The following is a 22,275-nucleotide window of genomic DNA, read 5'->3' on the forward strand; positions in this document are numbered from 1 at the left end:
TTCAGGCGCACTTTGTACTTTTCTCTCTGACTTAAAAGAATCCATTTCTTTAAGGAGCCCTGGTTTCTCTTAGTAGCAAATAGTATTTAGAAACCAAGCTCCATGTACTGAGTGTTCTTGTTACTACTGAATGTGTCTTACGTATTTAAAAAAAATCACATATTTATTTATTTTGAAGAAATTCACACCCTGTAAAAGCTAATAAGAATTGTGTCATGAACTTTCCAGTACTTTGCCATTCAACCCAACATTCATTAACCCATGGCTAGTTCCCATACTCCTGACCAGTGCTCCATTCTGTGTTATTTTTGTTGTTGTTGTTTTTTGTGTTTTGTTTGCTTGTTTTTAAGATTTTATTTATTTATTTGACAGGGAGACAGCCAGCGAGAGCGGGAACACAGGCAGGGGGAGTGGGAGAGTAAGAAGCAGGCTCCCAGCAGGCAGCCTGATGTGGGGCTCGATCCCAGGACTTTGGGATCACGCCCTGAGCCCAAGGCAGACGCTTAATGACTGAGCCACCCAGGCGCCCCATTCTGTCTGTGTTATTTTGAAACACAGCTCTGAATTATATATTTTTGTCTATAAATATTTCAGGATGTAGTTCTAAAAGAGGGGTTTTGAACACATCCCCAGACTCCCCTTACTGTACCTAAAAAATGTTAACAATTCTTAATTTCCAATAACTAGTCAGTGTTGGAATTTCATTTTGTATCACAAATTTCATTTTTTTTTCAGGTTTGTTTGAATCTGGATCCAAATAAGGTTGATGCATTGCAATTGGTCCATATGTCTTTTGAGACTTTTACTCTCTCCCTCCCTTCCTCTCTCTTCATCAGTTATTCTCTCTCTTTGTCCCTCAAAATTTATTTCTTGAAGAAACCTGGTTATTAAGTTGTAGAGAATTTCCCCTTCTCATTCCTCATGTTCTTCGTTTCTTATAGATTGCTTGACTACAGTTTTATCAGATTCAGTGTTTTTTTTTTTAAATCAATATTACTTCATGTGTGATCATGTATCAAGAGACACAGAACAGCTGATTGTCTTTCTCTTTTTGTGAAATTAGCAGCTGCTCCTAATTAATGCTCGATTCATTTGTTTATTGTTGACAAGATGATGTTTTCATTTCTTCTTTTATTCATTTATTAACTTGAATACTTCTTTTAAGAAAAAGTTTCTCAAAATAGTTTTTATTTTCCAGTGTTCATTGTTTTGGTTCCTTAGTGTCTTTCACTAGTGATCAATTAGTGTTGTATTTTAATTTTCCTATAAAAATAGAATTTAGCTCATAGATGTAGAAGTATCTGATGTGAACCTAGACACAATTTCCCGTTACATATGTGGTTATCTGCTATAGTTTCTGTTCTAGATCTATAATTACGTTTTTGCAAGAAACCATGGTTCCATTTAGCAGAAGTGTACTTCTGTAACTATCATCAGGACACTCGGACTGTTCCTTTCTGTGGGCTGGTCATCCCTTAAAGCCTTTTCAGAGGCAGAGGCCAGAAGTACACCTGTATCTTCTTCCTTTCATGCCGAGAATAGTCATTCTCAGGATACCCCGGGTGATATAATTAGAACACATATCATTACTTGTTTGTTGTATCCTCAGTTAATGCCCAGCGTTCTCAGAATAACATTACTACCACTGCTATCAACAATACGATTGCTAGAAAAACAGTTTAAACTTGTTTTTCTTTTCATCAGTTGTGGCCTTAAAATATATCCCCAAAGGACTGTAATAATAAAATTACTGTGCTTTAGACTGTTATTGTCCGTATGGTTAAGCTACCAACTGAATACCTGGTTGGGTTAATGGTTTCATTTTATTTTCAATTTTTAGGGATTGCTTTTTTGAAATTTAATTTTGTTTGTAAGCATGTAAAATATTTACATGGTCCAGAAGTCAGATTGAAAACCAAGATGTATTAAAAATCTGGCTTCTATCTTTGAGCTATCCTTCTGTTCTCTCCCTCCCCTCACAGGTTAATTTACCTTTTGGGTAAACTCCTTTTCATTTTAACTTTATGGTTTGTCCTTCCATTCTTAGATAAATGGTAGCCAACTCTACGCACTTTTCTCAACCTAGAATTTTTTTTTTGACTTAGTATGTTCTGGAGATCACTCCATAGTTATATACAGAAATAATTCTCATTCTTTTTTATAGATACATCGTACTCCATTGTGAAGCTGCATCGTAATTCATTCAACCATTTCTCTAATGGGGCACATCTAAGTTGTTTCCGGGTTTTACCATATATTTTTAAGAATCTGTTTTTTTACCTAATGAAATGACCTACACTCCCAGACTCTCAAGATGGTGATAGTCTATATGTCAACAGATGGAAGGGGTTTTAAGTGAAGGACAGTAGAATCTAATTAAAAAAAAAAAAAATGAAGACGTTGACTTTTAAGTTGTTAATTCAAAAGTGGAATAAAATATAAGTTCATATCTATTTCAGAGACTTCAGACTTCCTCTCTTATTTCATTCTCTACTTAACATCTGTGCTCACCTCCCTTCTTGACTTTATTCATGTTGCGCCCCAAGCTTGAAATGACCTTCCCATTTCTACCTCTGTTGTTCCCTGTTTACCAAGGAAGTCTTACCCCATTCTTTGGGGGTCTAGTTTAGTATCTAACTGTATTATTAAGTCTTCCCGGGTTGTGAAGTTACATTAGATACAATATATAAAACAATACTAGAAGCTATTAAGATGGCATGCTTTTGATAATTATTGTCAGTATATTCTTGTATTTATTTATGCATATATGCGTCTGTTCAGCTATACAACCATTTATCCGTATGTGTTCTGGAAGGCATGGGTGTGTAAGCTTTTCACGAGTCCTCAGCATGGTTGATGGAATGAATATTTATATTCATCACTCTGAGGCAGGGGTCTAAGCAGATAAACCTTAAATTCCATTTCTCCTCTATGCTTCCCTGCTTCTGTAAATAAGCGGTAAGGTTTATGTAATACATCGTTCTCTGTTGACTTCATTTTTTTATTCATGTCCTTCTTCTTACAGCATTGGGTAATTCTTTATGATCTCTCACAACAGATTCAAATTTCTCCTCTTAAATGTGGAGATCAGGTTTCATAACCTTTAACGGGCTTCAGTTTGAAAATGTAGCTACTACTTATTGTGTTTTGTGTACCCACTTATCTCAGAAAATATGCTCTGTAATTATTTATCAGATGATCTCTGTGAAGTAGATATTTCGATTCCTATTTCTCATGGAAGGAAACAGGTTAGATTATATGTGACATGCTAAGGCTTGGCTTCCATGACTCAACTTTTGGCGCTGGAGTTCTTCCTGGAAGACCATGTTGACTCCATTTAATGCCCTGAAGGTATAAATGCATTTAATTTAGGTGTGAGTTTAAGTGGCTCTGTATTGGTGCTGCTGACAACTTGTTCAGGATAGCTTGAGATATTATATACATAAGATTTTGGCTTGTTGGGTCCACCGTATACAATAGAAATTTAGTATTACTCCTTCATCCTACTTTGGAGACAAAACATTAAGGGTTTATGCAGAAATTTTTAAGATCATCATTTTAAAATTATAACTGGCAAAGCCTATTATCCTAGATGCATGCCTATATTTAGTTCTTAAGTCTTTATTTAGTGCCTTTTGGGTTCTTATTGAATTATGTTTAATTCAAGTAAATTCTTGTTCTATAATGACTTTGGTTATCTGGTAACACAGTTCTGTGGATACTAAAGGCTGAAAACTAGGCATGGAGGCCCATGTTGGCAGTTTGCTAGAGAAAAGAATACCTCTGGAGGAAGCCGAAGGACAGTGGAAGAGGTGTTGTTTCAGGATTGATTGAGGATACTGAAAATCTATAGCAGACACACACTGGTACACAATACAAAAACTGGTGTTTAGGGTTATTGTCCTGAATTGTCAAGAAAAGGTTAAATTATTGCTCTTTGCTCTCCCTTAAAAAAAATGCAAGAAATATAAAAAAACTAAATTCAAAAGTTCATTTGTCTAGAAAAGTATTCATCCTCTGGAAATGACAATGAATGAAATACTGTAATATACAGAATCACATTTTACATGTGGAAAAATCTTAGCTAAGAAATACATTTCCTAGCAGACCAGAAAAAAAAAAAGTCATCTGTGGAAATTGACCAGGTGAGGATAGATTCTCTTACTTTCCAAGTTGAGGCTAGAAGTGACTTTATTAAAGTCAAGTCCATCAGAGTCCATCATTACTGAAGTGCCTAAGGGGCCCTTTGTATTGTGAGGCCTGCAAAAGAGGGGTGCGGTTTGAGAGAGCTACCTGATTAATTTACAGTAACATGTGGGAACCGATAACCTTATAATTTTTGAAAAGTTTTATTTCACTTCATTCTTAAAGCACATTTTTCAAAAGGCAAAGAGCCTTTCTTTTGCTGAAATTGCATTGCCTTCTCTTAGCCAACGAACTGAACCATCCAGTCTATTAACTAAACAAAAATGACAGGAAACTTCATAAATATTTAAAGCTGCAGCTATGAATTAAACATTGGGATAAAGAACTAACTCCTTTCATTAAAGCACAATGTTAAATAAATAAATAAATACAGCTCACAACATAGATTGCTAGGTAAATCAAATGTTTGAACTAATAATATTTCAGGTTTCTCTAAACATTTACCTTGGCTAATGCTTTAAATAATTATATTACATATGTTTGGCTTATGAGATCAATAGCAACTGATTGTAATGAAACATTTAGAACTAAAAAAAAAAAAAAAAGTTGGTAAATAGGATTGGTTCAGCCCTTGGGAAAACAATGCAATGAACAGAACTCTGGGGCCAGGCCTGGAAGAAAATGTGAAAAGTTATGTGTGACTTTGAACGTGAGGCTCGGTGCGAATCACAGGACAGTGGAGAAGCATCCAGCCAGTGGCTCCGTACCTCACTGAGCTTGATTCTGTGCTTCTCTTCCTGTAGGATGTGTGTCTTCATTCACTGAATAGCCTGGGACAGAACCCCTGCAGTGTGCCAGGCCTGTGGTCCAGTAGGGATAGGGAAGTGATTAAGACAATGGCTCTTCTCCTTGAGGGGCTCACAGTCCTCTATCAGTACTGATCAACCCAGATTCCTCCCTGCGTGCTGTGGTGGACAGAGAAAATGGAGCAGAACAGAATGGTTATTGCTGAATTTAGGATCTAGAAGGTCTGAATTTGCATCCTTATTTTGTCACTGGCTGTGTGGCCATATTTAGTCTCTCAGTAAGCCTCAATTCCCCACTGAGAATGTGCTGTAGTAATTCTTATCTATGGGGACTTTGGCAGGATAGGATAAAAGACCATTTATCAAATAAGAGTATTAGCCTTATCATTAATCCTTGCCTTACAGTAATAGAAGAAGAAAAGCATGAAATCTTGAAATTTTTGAAAAAGCTCTGTGAAAGAAAGGTAGTGATAACACTTTCTGAGTGGGTTCTGTCATTATTCCCATTTTACAGATGGAGTGATGTATTTTGCCAAAGAGGTGATGTAATTTGCCAAAGGTCGCATAGCTAGTAAATGATGGAGACAGGATGGACCACCTGCGGTCCGGCTGCATGTTTTCGAACCCCTTGCATGCACTGCCCATTAACACTTACGCTGGAAATTCATTTAGACTGCATGTTTAATGATGTCTATTGCTGTTTATTTCATGTTCTCATTGGGAAAAAATGTATTGCGAAAAGTTAAGAAAGACCTGTTTTCTCCTATCGTGGACTCTCTTTGAAATCATAGCAGATTCTATAGAAGAGGTTTCTGTAAAGAACAATGTAAAGAGGTTCTCTTTTAGAGTTGAGTTTGTTGGAAAGGATTTAGCTGCTCAGTTACCAAAAGTTGTAGGTTTTAGAAAATGCTCTAAAACAATGATGTTTAAACAGTTTGGTCTCAAAACCAATTAAGGCTCTTAAAAAGCATGGAGGACTTCAAAAAGCTTTTGTTTCACCAGTCAGGAAGGATGTTGGTATTGAGGACAGTATCTACCACGGCTTCCAGCACTTTGACGAAACCCCAGATATGCAGCTTTCTGGCCAAGAATCCGTGATTTCCTAGTGTCGGGGCCTCTGTTGTCTCCCTGGACTTCCAGCTCTGTGGAAGTATGTTGTAGCTTAAGAAAGAAGGTATACTCAGAGTTCTACAGAAATCAGGGTTTCGTGAAAGATTTTGAGGAGATGAACAAGACTGCTATATGTGATTTTGGAATGTGAAGGATTTCATTGGATTGAGTTCCATGGAAGTTTGTCACTGGCCTGTGTTCTTGAACTATGAAACCTGAATATGTAGACTAAAGAATCATTACTCGTGATAAGTAAACAGCAAAGACTGGGAGTAGAGGTTTTGTTTACGTCAGTTATACCTATGGATATTTACCATATTCGAAATTAAAAATTGAGAAATTTAAAAATGATTAATCCACTTTAAGTACAGTATTACAGTTAGCATAAATAACATTTTTTAATGAAAAATAGTCCTATTTTTAAAACAAATTATTAAGAAGCGTGCCATGGTTTTATACTTCAGCAACGCCAGTGTCTCACTTTAGGAGAAGTCAGTTGGAGTCTCACACCTACGTCTGTATTCAGTCTGTTGCAAAAGCACCTATCTTATACCTTTGGAAAACTCCAGTGTACAGTCATGAGTGGATGGGAATGAAAAAGGAAAATAATATCTTAGGATTAATTATTAATAGTTTTGACCTCATAGGCTCCTTGAAAAAGGGTGTTAGGTCACCTTGTCTTGGTTCCCTGGACTTGACTTTGAGAACTGCTGCTTTAAGACATGTTTTTTGCACTAGATTTTAGACCAGAAGTGTTAATCTTATGGTGAAAAAATGAGCAAAGCAAAGGGAATAAAAGGGAACCAGTTGAACATCCTTGGCCATTAAATGAGAAAGTCAAGGGTAAACCCCAAAGATAGAAACTTTATAACCTTTTTTAATCAAACCAGTAGAGTACGATCACAGTTTTAGTAATCAGTAAATACCGTGGGACTATAATTTGTATTCAGTGTATTAGAGAAATTCATGTTTTTACTTTGTGGTTTGTTTTCTTATATTTAACATATTTAAAATTAAAAGTGGCTGAATAGGTAGTGGATAATATTTGAGAAAGGCAGAAAACAACTAAATACCACTTACCTGCCTGTGATAGTAGTCTCTCTAAGTCTCTCTATTCAGCAGCAAAAATAATAATAATAGCAACCATAATACAGGTGCTGGGGGAGTGCCCCTCCTTCTCTTGTCCTCCCCCCTCCCTTTCTGACATTTTACGGAAAGAGTAGTCTATCAATTGCCAGATTATTAGTAGCTGGTCAGTAGCTAGATGACTGGTAGGCATTCTGGCTTTTAAAGTCCATGCTGTTACTATCCCTTCCACTCTCCCTGTCGCCCCAATGCTATATAGACCTTCTGTACCTACCTTATTTGGGGTTTTACGACAACATTATAATATTTGTTACATTGTAAATATTCAATATTTCACATCATATTCTACATATAATATTCATGACAGCGTAGGTAAAGGGTACCTTGTATGTTCTAAGTACTCACTCATGGCTACGATTCCTCTTTCTCTTCCTCTTCTTCCTCTTCATGGTATCTCTTGACTCCTAATCTTCCTTTGTTGTTGAGGGTCAGTAACGAGAGCTCTTTGACTCCTTCAGTTTTACTGTCTCTGTTGTGCTCTTAGCCACTGGGATTAGTACCCCTGGTCCTTAGTCTGGTCACCTTGTCTGTTGGACTTCACATACTGACTCCCCCCAGCTTTGAGGACCATCATCAGGACAAGATGGCTCTTCTTTCTGACTGGAGCAATTTTGCCGTGGCTTTCATGGTCACTACTCTGAGTACAGCCTCTGTCTATAGTTACAGTATTGTCGTCTTTCACTAAAAATGGGGTTAGACCCTATAAACCCTTACTCTATTAATGGTACTTATTTTAGAATTTCAGATTGCCAAAAGACAAAACAGGCACCACCAGGATTGGTGACCTAGCACCGCAGGACATGAAGAAAGTCTGCAATTTAGCCTTCATTGAGCTCACTGCCCTCTGTGATATTTGGGGCATTGAATTGAAGCAACAAAAAGCTGTGAAAATCAAAACAAAAGGTAATTTTGGAATGAAAAACAGTTCGATTTACTTCAAAAGAAGCAAAGATGAACTTGGCTTCTTAGCAGTTGTCCGGGAGGGGGAAACACCTACAAAATAAACCACCACTTGAATACATCTAAAATTCAGATTCTAAAACATTGCCTTCAAAAATTTTGTAACTTGGTAAGCAGGCACTATTCTCCTAGACTGTAGAAAATAAAGAGATAATCGGATATTTAATTACCTTGGAAGGAAATTCTGAATTAAAGAATTTTTTTTTGAATTGAGGAATCTTAAATGCACTCTCCTTTGAAAACTATGTGTAAAAGATACATTTGGTGCATAAACTTCTTTATTTCCAAAATCAGATCTTGAAAAATGACTTTAAGGTAGTTGATCCTGGTCAATTACTTTTGCATATTTATTTGATGGGAAATACATACAGTAGTTAGTAGCCCGTCCCTTTGCTCATTTACATTCTACCTGAAACTCTTTCACAAAAACATTCTTCACTCCATTAAGAAAAATAATGCCATTGTGGCGCCTAATACCACTGAATTGTACTCATTGTGTATATATGTAGTTTTTCTTTTGTAAGCAACTTGCTTTACCCATTACATAAACAGACTTTATATTTTATAACATGATAGAGAACAGACATCTCCTCAGTTTTTATCCAAGATTTTATTGGTCTAGAAATCCAGATAATTGTCTATTAATTTAACAAAGTTTAACTGTTTAGAAATCTCTGACCTCTTACTTAACTTTTAAGTTCTCTCCTAAAGAGATACCAAGAATGAGGATTATTGAGTTGCTATGGTAACGTTAATAAAGACACATATTCACCTGATTTAAGTTTTAGAGGCAATTTCTCTGTAGGACTGAAGTATACCTTCCCTCAAGGTCCTCTCTTCCATGCTGGGCCTCAGAAGACCTCATTCTGTGCTCAGCTCCTCTGAGTATTATAGCTTAAGGCTTGGGATGGTGAATTTCTGAGTTAAATGGTGCTTCTGATTTTCTGCAAGGCCACTATGGATAATGAAAGACTTTAGATGTTTTTTCAGAAGCTCGTCACAAAGCCTTTTCCAAATATAAAATAGAAATATAATTTAAATAGCTGTGACTCAGTGCTCAGGACTTTTAAAATGGCTTAAAAAGGCTTTTTTATGTTTTAGAATTGCTTCCTAGCAGAGAGAGAACTATTAAGCCATTCTCATTAAGAGTATAACTACTAAAAGAGTAGATTTTCTTTCCATTTCTTAAATATTTTTGTAGCTCATCTAATATATTCATCTTATAAACTAGACTCTTGACATTTTTGAAGATTACATTTTTTTTCATAATTCTTAAGCTACAAATTATTAGGATACTGGTATTCTCTTGAACGGCATCTCTCTCTAGTGCCAGTTTTCAGTGTCCTCATTCCACAATATAATTCCCCCTTTCCTTGTTCACAGATGATTTATATCTCCCCTGATGCTGTGTGTTACACTTCTGTACTGTTCATTCAGTGTTGGGGGGGAGGTGGGAGGTGCTAAGCAGAAGCTATGCTCGCACCCAAACTGAAGGCATATGATTTTTAATTTAGAAAAATTATAAATTATTACCTTCCAGTTCTTCTGGACTTATTCCCAATTATATGAAACTACAAGTCTCAATCCAAGATTACCAAGTGTCTATATTTTCTAAAGAAAAACATTTGTAGAACAAGATCATGATGTTGACTGATGTCTCAAAAAGCAAACATTTATGTTTTGCTGTATTGTAGAATGTTAAATGTCAGTTAAGCATGGAAGAGATGAGTTATAGTTACTTTAGCCAAAACTTTTAATTGGATTACCTTTAGTAAATTATTTGCATATTTCACATACTCCCATGGCACTATTTCTCTTATAGGACAGTATAAGTTTTCTATTTATTTTGGTGATCATTTGCGATCGTTTGCTTAGCTAGGTTGCTAGGTTGCTCTATAAGACAGGGTCAAGATTTTCCTATGGAATGTATGGACCTAATGGCTAGACAGTGTCATTCACTTAGTCGGTGCTCAATAAAGAGTTGCTTATTTGAATGACAGTATCAGAAATCTGATGCCTTAATATTTTTGCATTAATATTTTATAGATGGATGGAAGTTAAGAAATTTTATTTTTTGTTGCAGATTCTGGCCTTTTTTGTATTCCATTGACAGTGTTGTTAGAACAAGATCAGAGGAAAGTACCAGGAACTCGAATACCCTTGATATTTCAAAAAGTAAGTAGACCTAAGTGGGTCAGCATAGAGAGAACATACTTGAACTAATAGAAGTTTTTTTCTTTTTGGGCATTCATAATATTATTATATAGTTTTCCAATTGATGTACTCTTTTATTTTGTACTTTGATTTTCTATTCAGGAAGCAAATTTGTTTCAAGGGCTCATAATTTTTATTTCATGGTGATGTTTTCTGTGTTATTACTATAACTGTGATTACCTGGCATCATTTTCCTGTCTTATATTAGCTAGCTTTGTATAATTGAGATTTCAATTCTGTAATACACAGGAGTGGGAACTGCTTATAAATTTCTAGGGAATTGAATCCTCATGAATATTTCATGCCTGTGTGTATTTTCCAAGCTTTCCTATTTACCGTGAGGATGTCCAATTTAATTTTCCAATGCCTACTTCCAAAGTAGGCAAAGAAACCATAAAGTAGAATTAGAAAGTGATTGCTAAACTATCAAGTCACTGGTGTCATCAACACTCAATTATTCATAAGGGGATTATCTACAGCAATATAAAAATGTCGGTCTAATTTCTGAGCCATCCTTGTTCAGAAACACAGATTACACGTGATAAAAGCCAGGAATGCGTAGTGAGGAAGGTACATCAGGTCAGTTACGGACTACCCAAGCTGTGGATTTTTTGCAGCAGCCCCAGCACATCACAATTTCTGAAAGTTCTAGGGATGGCAAGGATGGCAATGGGAACTTTCACAGTTGACTGGCTCAACAAACTCATTCGGTACTAAAGCTCAGTCTACTTGGCACTGATTCTTCTGCTGTTCCAAATGGTCATTAGCTGTCTCATCTGCTCACCTCTGATTCCATTATTTCTCATGCTCACCATCACATCCAAACATGTATCTCATTGTTTCTCCTGATGGACTTTGTTCTGCTGAGTTAGTTCTACTCACCAGCCTCTGCCAGCCACTGCCGATAGAACTTGTATCTGTATGGATACTTGTCAACAGTGCCTGTGATGAGCGGGAGGTGCTGACAAATGGGGGTCATATATTCATATTAATTTAAGTAAAAGGTGCACGTTACCACCACAGATGACGGTGCAAGGCAAGGATCTCAGCAGCATCCTTTCCAAATAGATATGGGTTCTCCAAAGAAACAGAATCAGTAAGGGGTGTGTGTGTGCATGTGTGTGCGTGCGCACTCATGGCAGCGTGTTTGTAGAGAGATTTATTCTAAAGAATTGGCTTATGCAATTGTGGGGGCTGCAACAGAGCAGTCCAGAGGCTGGAAATTTGGGCAAGAGTTGATGTTGCAGTGTTGAGTCCAAAATCTGTAGGTTGGAAACTCCTATAGGCTTTCCGGGTTGCAGTCTTGAGGCAGAATTGATGCTGCTTTGGGAAACCTCAGTCTTTGCTGTTGAGGCGCCAACCCACTGGATGAAGCCTACCCACAGTATGTAATTTGCTTTACTCAAAAAGTACTGATTGATTGATTTTAATTTTATTCGTTTGCCAGAGAGAGCGCGCGCACAAGTGGGGGGGGGTGGCAGGCAGAGGGAGAAGCAGACTCCCTGCCAAGCCAAGCAGGGAACCCATTGCTGGACTCGATCCCAGGAACCTGGGATTATGACCTGAGCTGAAGGCAGACGCTTAACCAACTGAGCCAACCAGGCATCCCAAAATGTATTGATTTAAATGTTAATTGCATCTAAAAAAAAAAAAAACCAACCAAACAAAACAAAAACAAAACAACAACAACAAAAACCTTCACAGCAACATCTAAGCTGGTGTTTGGCCAAAAAAACCAATGGTGTGTCGCGTTCGACTGTACCAGATTCACCATCACATCAGTGAAAAGCAAGTTTTGATCTCCACAAATATTCAGTGATGTCTCCTGATCAGGCAGGCTGAGGGTTGCATGCAATCCTGTGTCATTTTCTCTTGAAATTGTTTTATTTATGTAGTTATTTTACCTTTCTGGTCTCTTCAATATTTTGAAGACTTGGGCTTCCAACCAGTTTGAAGTTGTTAGATAATAGCCTTAAAGACTTTTTCGTTCACACAAAAAATAGAGGAGAGTATGAAGAGTTTACTATTAGATAACACTCATCTATTTACATCCCCTCTGAATTATAAGCAAAAAAAATCACAGTGATCTAGCATTGAAAAATATTTTTTCTATCAACTGTCACCTCAATTAGGTATTTCCTCAATTTTGTACAAAGGAAAGAATTGGGAATCACTGATTTACCAAAGGCTTATTACCTGTTTTTAGAGGGTTATACTTACTCATTTATTAAGAATGATATCCAAAAAAGGGCTTTAGCAAAGCTTATCTAATTTCTGTGAATTGTATCTGTTGTTTTCTTGTTTGTTTTGTTTTTGCTCATAGGCACTTCGTTTAAACTATATTCTTAGAAAGAGGGAAATAATTTTTATCTATAGAAAAATTCTGACAAATTAGTAAATTCTATTCTCACTGTCAGACTAATCAGCCAAATTAAAGATACTTTGTGTCAAAAACTTCTGACTTCATTTTCAATTCATAAATTCATGTAAATATGTGGTCTCTCTTAGGAAATGCTATGAACATTACTGACAAATTATGCAATGTCTCTTGTAAGATAAATTACTAAAAAGGAGCGTGATTAAAATATATAGAACAATATAGTTATTTTCCATTTTTAAGTCTTGAAAATAAAGGGAGAGCTATAAAGCATTTATATTTTAGTAATACAATATAATGTGACTAAAAATGTTATTTTAAAAGTGAGAAATATGAAAAACCGCATGGCATTCTTTCAGGCATTATATATACATATCTCTATTAAATGCTAGCATTCCGCATTAGAGAGTAATAAATATAAAAATTCAGATCCTACTCTCAGTCAGTTGTTTAGAAATCATCCATTTTTCCTGTGTATTTGATGAAAATGAAAGGCATGTAGTCTTGCTAAAAACTAATTTGCTCCAGCAGCTAGCATAGAATTATATTTTTTTGCTAATAGAACGTTTTAAACATTTAATAAGATGAAATAAAAATGAAAATTGCTCCAACATTGAATAAATTTTACAAGGTATTATTTGATAAGTTTGGTTTTAAATCCTTTATTGAGTAATGCCCATCTAATCTAAAATAATTCTTGTAAGGTTTTTTGCCGTGGGTTTGTTATCTAGTGTAACTTGAAAAATGTGGTCTTGGCAAACATTCCAGTTGAATTTTTAAAAATCATGCACTGCTTTGACTGGACAAAGATGGCTCTTTCCTTAGCTAATAATAAATCCTTAAGAGAATTTTGAGACTACACTTTGCTTTATTCTTACCTGACTCCCTGAAGATCGGTGCATTCTTTGGCTATAATCCGGGGATAGGAGAGATGAGGTCATTAAAGAAAAATTGCCTATCTTCCAGTGTCTACACACTACAGTATATCTGATTTCAGAACATCTAGACAAAGGTCAAAAGACCTCATTTTATGATACCTTGCTCTGCTCCTAATAGACACTTTTATAAGCAAGGGAGAAACGGTAAGCTTTCTGTAGTTTATAGAGCCTTGGTAAATCATTAAAGGAGGTTTCCCTGAAAAAAAACAAAATAAAATTTTACATCCTTTGGTACTCTGGAAGATTTTATGCCTTAGGGTGTGCAGAGGGATTATAGTAAGTTTGGGGATGAGTGAAGAGTAGGTCTGTCTTTTGTAAAGTAGAAGGCCGTGGTGAATGTGGGTAGGTAGTAAGTAGGAAAACCTATGAGATGCTAGTAATTGCGTTATATTTAACCTGAGGACAAGGAAATTGATTTCCTAAAAATAGCAGAGTACCCCCTGTAAAGCCTTTGTGCACTGCCCAGGGAATACATATTTCAATTGGAAGATCACTCTGCCAAGAAACTAACCACTTTTTTTATCATCTTCCTAGCTTCCGACAGTATGTCATTGTGTTTTCTCCATTTGCCTCGTTCTTGTGCGTTTCTGCATTATTAAAAAAAAAAAATCTTTGTTATTTTAATGCGGTTCTGGAGATAGATCTGTGTATATTCTTTGGGTATAAGGTGTGATTTAGAAGCCCTATACAAGAACTGTTTTTTATCTTGGTTTGCCACTAAAAGCTGAAAAGCTTAAAAATGAATATTTGCGAACAGGTTTTTTTTCCCTTCATACCATAAACAAGTCTCTCAAACTAAAAATGAGATGTAAATGTGCAAATACTGGAATTTCATAAGATTTATTTGATTGCAGAATGTATGTTTCTGGAAAAGCAGAAGACACGATGGTCTTAGTTGCTTTTACACAGTGAACATCTCCAGTCCCTGTTTGTTTGGAGTACTGCAGCTGTTGTGTGAAGTGATTCCACTGCTGTAACAAAGGAGAGTAAAACCCAACTTTTTCTAAATGGGAAGTCAAGTCATGAGACTTCCTGGTTGAAAGGATAGTGCTAGGGCAGGAGCATTCAAAACGCTGTGAAAGCCAGTTTACACATCATTGTAATCAGTTTGCATTTATTTATATGTGAAGCAGATGTTAAATTTGGAATGGTACCTTTTACAAATACCCAAGTCAGACTGTTCTTCTGTTTACACACAGCTGATTTCTCGAATTGAAGAGGGAGGTTTGGAAACGGAAGGCCTTTTAAGAATACCTGGAGCTGCTATTAGAATCAAGGTAATCTCTGGGTTCGAATCCTGTTAACACTGTATTGTTTAATTACGCTTTTGCATTTTAAAAGCTAACTTGTCCTCCCCACCGCTTCTTCCCATTGTTAGTAAAGTAGATACAATATAATGATAAAACCTCTGAACATAGTGTATATTCAGTTTTTCTAGAGTCTCTGCTGATTTTTCTAAGTTTTGATTCTTCTTCAAAATCACTGTATTAGCTGTAGCTGTAGCATTAAGATAGAGAAGCAAATGATTTTAATCTCTTTGCTGTGCAAACGTAAAATAGGAACAAAAGTAAACCAGCAAAAGCCAAGAGTTGTTCCATCCTTGTGATGGAAAGAGAACACGATGAGTCAAAACATTAGTAGGAGACTGGTGATAGATTGAGTCAGCATGGGTAATAGCAATTGAATTAAAAAAAAAAAAGAATGATAAACTCCATCAGGTGAGCAGAATAGGAGATGTGACCGTAGTCCCCATACACCAGTCTATGGGAGCTGGCAAAATGACACTGCCTCAACTCCTTTCCTGACTTTCGCAGTTCCTGTCTCACCCGACGCAGGGTAGACCGAGTCTGGCTTGTGAAAGAGGCAAGGTGATTCCCAGACTTCCCTTTCTCCCTCCCGCCTGCCCCCTTTCCTGGCAAGCTGGCATTTTGTTCCCACTGTCTTGGGACGCTGTGTACCTTCCTCCTTTCTCCCTGTTGCCCAGCCCCTGCTCTGGGGAATAAAGCATCCAGCAAATGCATGGCAAAGGTAGAATTACCCTACAGATGATGCATAATACATAAGCCTCCCAGCGGATTTGCGTTTTACACGGGCCTCGTGCTTGGAATTGTAGCTCTATCTGGAAAACGTATCTAGGAAAAGTTCTCGGTCAGCAGCCATTAACAGCCTCCGGAGCCTCTCAATTCAGCGTTAGCTTTCAACCGAGGTGGCACAAATCATTGCCCACATCCAGTCTATTGTCTTCCTGACTTTGCAAAGCCAGGCGAAAATAGGATAGGGCGAAGAGATCTTTTCTGTCCATTTCCTTAAGACTTATTCTATATGACATTTTTAGAGCTGGATCAGGGAGAAGTGACTGTTGGTGGGTGCACACGCTCCTTGCCTGGGACTGGCTGTGGGGCTGCCAGGATGGCAATTACTAGTGAGACATCACACGGTTTACATCACCTGCTTATTTGGTAAGGTTCCTCGATGTGGGATGCTAGTTTCGGCCTACTTGGCTCTTACTGCATAGGGCGATCTCAGTTTAATCGGATTCGAGTAACCTGATATACCCTGCGGACAAATTTCATTCAGCTTGTGTCCCCTGGGTTTGGTGTCCGGTTCACAGAGGTCCCTGAAACCATTTTGGGGCCCATGTAAGTTTGATAAGCGGCCATTGTCTCACTCCATTTGCTAACATTTAGGGCAATTTTACCCACAGTCAAGCATGGGCATTGTGTGTGATTCTGAGATAAGTTCTGTTGAGAGGCAAATTCTCTTACAGAGACTGAATCCCTCAGAAACAGGTCACGTGACTTCATATTCCCCGCATGGGCAAGAATACCCCTTCTCAGTCCACTGGTCACAGCACTAATTAGCAGACTGTGAGGGCCAACTCCTAAGAGTCATAAACACATTTACTTTAGTACGCAGTGGCGAACAGAATGTGTATTTTACATTCTGACTGGATAGCTGGCAGAAGCATGAGTTCAACTAAATGTAATTTCTAAGAAGGTCAATTAAGTGAATTCTTTTGGCTCAACTCTTCAACCTGGCCTGTTGTCACAGCCCATATTATGCAGCAGCTGGTCCATTATAAATAATTTAAAGATAATATGCAAAATTTTTGGTTGTCTTTCTCCCCTGCCCCACCAAATTCTTTGTACTCTTCTCTTTCCTTTCCCCCTTCCTCCCCCTTCTTTTTTTCTCCCTTCCTCCTTCTTTCCCCCCTCCCTCCCTCTCTCCCTTTTTCCTTCTCCCTCTCCTTGTTCTCCGTCTTCCTCTCCCTTTACCTCTCTCTCCCTTACCCCCCATTTCTAGGCTCACCTTTATGTATTTTACCAATTACATAAATAACTGGAGGAGTGGATGAAGTTGTGTGGGGGAAGAGAAAGTGTAATAAATTCACCTCACGAGAAAAACGAAGAACATTCTTTGGGAGAACAGTTTAAAATAATGGAGGAACTGACAGAAACTTGGAAGGATTTCTAACCTGATAAGATTTATGCCACAATGAAAAGGCCTGTGGAAAATAGTAATTATGAAACTAAATTGATTACTAATAATTTGTCTGGCAAATCTTGTAGAGTCCTCAAGGTAAACAAACTGGGTGTTTGTAATTCTGCCTGGACTCACCCTGTTCTCTGCAGCTGGTGGCAGGACGGCTGTGCCACTTATGGCTCATGCACCTGAGACAGGGGTATTGATGTATTTTCAGGCCTCATTTGCTGTGGAATTTGGTTTTCCCTTTCCCAGAGGTGACTAATCAGAGGTAGCCTCCTGCTTTAGGCCTAGAGATGGATTATGTATTGTGTTATGTAATGTACTTCTAAATAATTTCAAACATACTTTTTAAAAGATGATTTTTAAAATTGAATGAAAAATCATAGCATCTGAAGTAAAACCCCTACATGGAATGTCGATTTTAACTCATCTTTTCACGATTAAACCTTTACTGCTTAAGGTCTGCTGCGGATTCAGGAAAATATGTATACCAGTTTTTGAAGTCTGTGGCCTTGGCTATAATTTGTCACTGGCGGAGTACCTGTGGCCAAGTAGTATTTTTCTGAGTGACAGAGAAGAGTTGCCTTTAGTACTTTCAGATTCTTTTCTAAAGAGTAGACTCTCTTGGAAAGTGGGAAGTGTATCACACTCTCAGCAGGAAAAAAAAAAAGTGCACTTGTAGCTTTTTTTTTTTTTTTTCCCTCTTCTTCTGCCTTTTAGAATCTTTGCCAAGAACTGGAAGCGAAGTTTTATGAAGGGACTTTCAATTGGGAAAGCGTCAAACAGCACGATGCGGCCAGCCTGCTGAAGCTGTTCATCCGGGAGCTGCCCCAGCCGCTGCTCAGTGTGGAGTATCTCAGAGCCTTTCAAGCCGTCCAGCGTAAGTGCCATCTCTCGTTGAGGCAGCCCTGGTGCTGTGCCATCCATATTAATTGTTTTAATGACACTTTGCCTCGCAAAGAATATAACCAGATATATTCGGAGAGACGTATTGACTCTCTGTCAACGACAGTTCACATGACCTACATTGTTGTCCTTTTCCTTTATAAATACACGTCTCTGAGTAAATGGATGACAGAATGTTCTCGTCAGGTACAGATTAATTGTATGCCCATTAAGCCGTACAATATATTTTCTTGTTAAAACCTGGAACTTCACATTTCTTTCATAATAGAATGAGTCACGTAAGATCTGATACATTTTTCTTGCCAAGCGTTAAAAGCAACACTTACTGGGGAAGCTGTGGATTAACAGTTATCATAAACGCACAAGGAGATGGGGCAGAGTCTGTGATTATTTCCTGAGACATTAGGTTCTGAAATTGCCACGCAGAAACATGGAACAAATTATTTGGCTGTCTCCTTGGAGGAGGGCTACAGACTTCTTCTACTTTGCCATTTTGTGGTCTTGGGCAAGCTCCAAATTAAGGTCTCGAATAGTTCTTGATTCTTTTCCAGTGAGCACAGAGATCTTACAAGGGTTATGTACTGCTGTAATTATTCCTTTTAGTCTAGAGGCCATCAAAAAAGGAAACATGGCATCACCGTATGGTAAAGACTGTATCTTTAACTTCCCAACTGGGGCACTTTGAGAGGGAAGGGGTGCCACTATTGGTGATTATGGTGAGCTACAATGGCCACCAGGACTGTTCCGGGCTATTCTAATTTTTTTTTTTAATTGAGATATAATTGACCTTCAACATTAAGTGCAGCAGAATGGTTCAATATTTGTACCTATTGTGAAGTGATCATCTCAATAAGTCTGGTTAACACCCATCACCACACATAGTCACAGAATTTTTTTTTCTTGCGATGAGAACTTTTTAGATTACTCTCTTAGCAACTTCCAAATATGCAACATATTGGTATTCTCTGTAGTTGTCATGCTGTACGTTACGTCCCGATGACTTAACTATTTTATAACTGGAAGTTTGTACCTTTTGACGCCCTTCACCTATTTTGCCCACTCCCCTCCCCCCCAGCTTCTACCAATTGCTCTGTATCTATGAACTTATTTTTTGTTTTGTTTTGTTGTTTGTTTTCTGAGATCCCACATATAAGTGAAATTATATGGTATTTGTCTTTGTCTTATTTTCCTTGGTATAATGCCCTTAAGTTTCATTCACGTTGTTGTAAATGGAAAAATTTCTTTTTTTATGAATAATATTCCATCATGTCCAGCCTATTCTGAGTAATATTCCATTGTTTTCCAGGCTATTCTTAAAGCATGTAATATTGAGATGATTCCCATGTGTCATCTCATATCATTTCTTCAGAATTTCTAAGGGAGACATGACTGAAATGATCTTGAGTTTAAAATATTTAGAATAGTTAAGTCATGCTGTTTTGCATACATTATTTGGATACGGATGCAAGGACAAATCGATTCCTAAAGAACAAAATGCCAGAATGACTCCAAATATCCATGAGTATTACTTCCATGGGTCAAGGGTCACTAAAAATCATAACTATCAATGATAATCACGTGCCTCTTCGACTCAGCCGTTGCTGGTTGGTGTTCTGATTCATTCCACAGACATTTATAGAACACTTCCTGTGTTCCAGGCTCCGTTTTACGTCTTCCCATTGGAATTGATGGACTCTCACCACGTGATTTGTCCACTCACCAGTGAAGAAACAACCTTCACTGTTGCAGACGCTCCCTGACACCATACCGTGGAAGGGCCAACTTTCTGTGTCTCTTCACTGGGGAATAATTATCACACAGAAGTTAAAATTATTTCCAAAGCACTGTTGTGTGTCTGCAAACATAAGGCCGCTCATCATATGATCACAGTTGGAAGTGAGCATTCCGAGAGAAAGCTCTAGCTCGGCAGCTGCTTCTCCTGATCTCTCTCAAACACACTCTCAAGAATGCTCGCTGCTCAGTTGTTGTGTCTTAAATTTCACAGTGATGTTTATGCCAAATAACTTTTTTCTTACAAAATGATAAAAAAGAAGTTAAAAAAATGTGTGGTAAAGAAAAGGAGTTCAGATTTATTTAATCTGTCTGCAGATCTTCCAACCAGGAAGCAACAACTCCAGGCTTTGAACCTTCTTGTCATCCTGCTGCCTGATGCAAACAGAGACATGCTTAAGGTCAGCGGATTCATTTACATTAAATATCCCTCCGAACTCAGCAGAGCCATTGCTTGTTGTTGGTCGCAAAACACTGTGATGTTTTCATGGAAATGTTCCTTAGTTAAGTCTATGAAGAGAAGACTGACTTTTAAAGATAGATGGTGGAAGTTTTTAACTCTTTGTTAGTGTATTTACAAGGCTGGTCACGTTGATAGTATTATCAGGTGTTTGATTTTTGCTGCAATGCTTCTACCAAAACCAGGGAGTGAGGCTCATTTTTTTTTTTCATAGAAACAGGGGTACTTTTGGTTTTTCCTTTTTATTTTTCTACATTTTGCAATTTTTTTTAAAAAGCATGTAGTAAGTTGAAAAATGGATGTTTAAAAAGAAAGTTGTAAGGGGCGCCTGGGTGGCACAGCGGTTAAGCGTCTGCCTTCGGCTCAGGGCGTGATCCCGGCGTTATGGGATCGAGCCCCACATCAGGCTCCTCCGCTATGAGCCTGCTTCTTCCTCTCCCACTCCCCCTGCTTGTGTTCCCTCTCTCACTGGCTGTCTCTATCTCTGTCGAATAAATAAAAATAAAATCTTTAAAAAAAAAATTGTAAGGCTCATCCAGTAAAACCTACTGTTGCCTAAAGATATATTTGTAGTTGTAAGCAGTAGAGTTTGAAAGAAGTCATGATGATGATTTTGAGATGTTTGGTTAGCCAAAAGATAGACCAACTCCAACAAATTCTAGTTATTTCTCCAAGGGCTCACCCTGAGTTCTTGATTTACATCATCATTTCAAAGTGATTTGGTCTATGATTTAATACCATTTATTATAAGCATTGTCAGAGGCTTTTATAATAATCAGTGGATTGTTCCACATTGATTTATTTTCTTAACAGCAAAAGTTTTTAGAGTAGTTGTAAAGGTTTAGCTATGAACTTACGAAAGAAAAAGGAAACTTCTAAAATAGAATTTAGGAAGAGTATTTACCTTAAGTTTTGCCATTGCCCTGAAAAATTGTTTTTATAAAGTTAATGGTAGAGAACCCTTGCCCCTTTACCCCCTACATTTCTTTCTATTTAAAATGAAAAATCATGCCAAGAAATTTCGTGTCAAGAAAACAAAACCAGTTGGTAAATCTTGAAAGTTTTTCCTGTACCTCATTAAGACTCCTTGAACTGAAACTAGGTGATATTTTTTCATGCCTATGGAATGAATGTTAATACTCAACTTTTCTGGATGAAAGAGTTTATGAGGATTACTGGAGTAAAATCCCTGCATCTCTACAGGAGAACTTCCAAAGAGTTATTCCCTTTACTAAGTCAGGAAGAAAAAAAAAAAAAAACAAAAAAAAACGTCTTTTGCTTCACTGATTGTTACAGGCTGAGAAGGCAGCCTTAGGTGTTGTGTTGTTTTGGAGACAGAGGCCAGCTCCAGAAAGGGTTACATTTAAACATTGTATGACCAGGGTTGCTGTGTAAGGGTAGATTGTGGCTGAAATAGGACAGCGTGGGGACTGATTTCCAGTCGGTTTGTCAGCTGTGCCCTGACACACAGTCCTAAAAGAGAAATTTAATCCATCTTTTTCTTATTCACATGGAGGTACCTGTCTGTGATGGCTCTGTGAATGACCAGTATAAGGCAGGCATTGAAAGACACACGATTTACTTCAAACATGTCTGCATGCAAATGAGTTCAAATAATTGTGAGAGGAAACACTTATTCCAGTATGGTTTCTATTGGGCAAGGCTGGTCTACAACTCAATTTTGGAATTTGCCTTCAGAGTCCCAGGCACGGTCTTTTGAAAATTCTGTTTGAAGAGATATATTTTTTTAAATTTTAGAATAGCTTTAATTTTTGCATATAAGGTTACTGGGAGTACAATTTTATAAATCAAGTAGGAAATACTTTCTTGGGATAAAAAATTGGAAAACGCAAAAAAATGTAAATGTCATAAGTAAGTCAGCTTTATTTAAGAGCTTAATCAGCTAGCCTTGACGAATGTTTCAGACGGGAATTC

The 22,275-nt window shown here is 37.5% G+C and overlaps 1 protein-coding gene across 3 annotated transcripts in view; it reads left to right on the top strand.

Moving 5' to 3' along the window:
• ARHGAP18 (Rho GTPase activating protein 18) overlaps positions 1-22,275 on the top strand; it is a 195,041-nt gene that overhangs the window by 145,224 nt on the left and 27,542 nt on the right. For all 3 annotated transcript variants that reach the window (XM_057311054.1, XM_026504784.4, XM_057311055.1), the window contains exons 6-10: positions 7,946-8,111; positions 10,252-10,343; positions 14,897-14,974; positions 17,904-18,063; positions 20,199-20,281. In XM_057311054.1, the coding sequence (XP_057167037.1) occupies positions 7,946-8,111; positions 10,252-10,343; positions 14,897-14,974; positions 17,904-18,063; positions 20,199-20,281 (579 nt within the window). The remainder of the gene's footprint in view (positions 1-7,945; positions 8,112-10,251; positions 10,344-14,896; positions 14,975-17,903; positions 18,064-20,198; positions 20,282-22,275) is intronic.

The sequence above is a fragment of the Ursus arctos genome, unplaced genomic scaffold (genome assembly GCF_023065955.2).
Source record: "Ursus arctos isolate Adak ecotype North America unplaced genomic scaffold, UrsArc2.0 scaffold_13, whole genome shotgun sequence".
NCBI classification, from domain to species: domain Eukaryota; kingdom Metazoa; phylum Chordata; class Mammalia; order Carnivora; family Ursidae; genus Ursus; species Ursus arctos.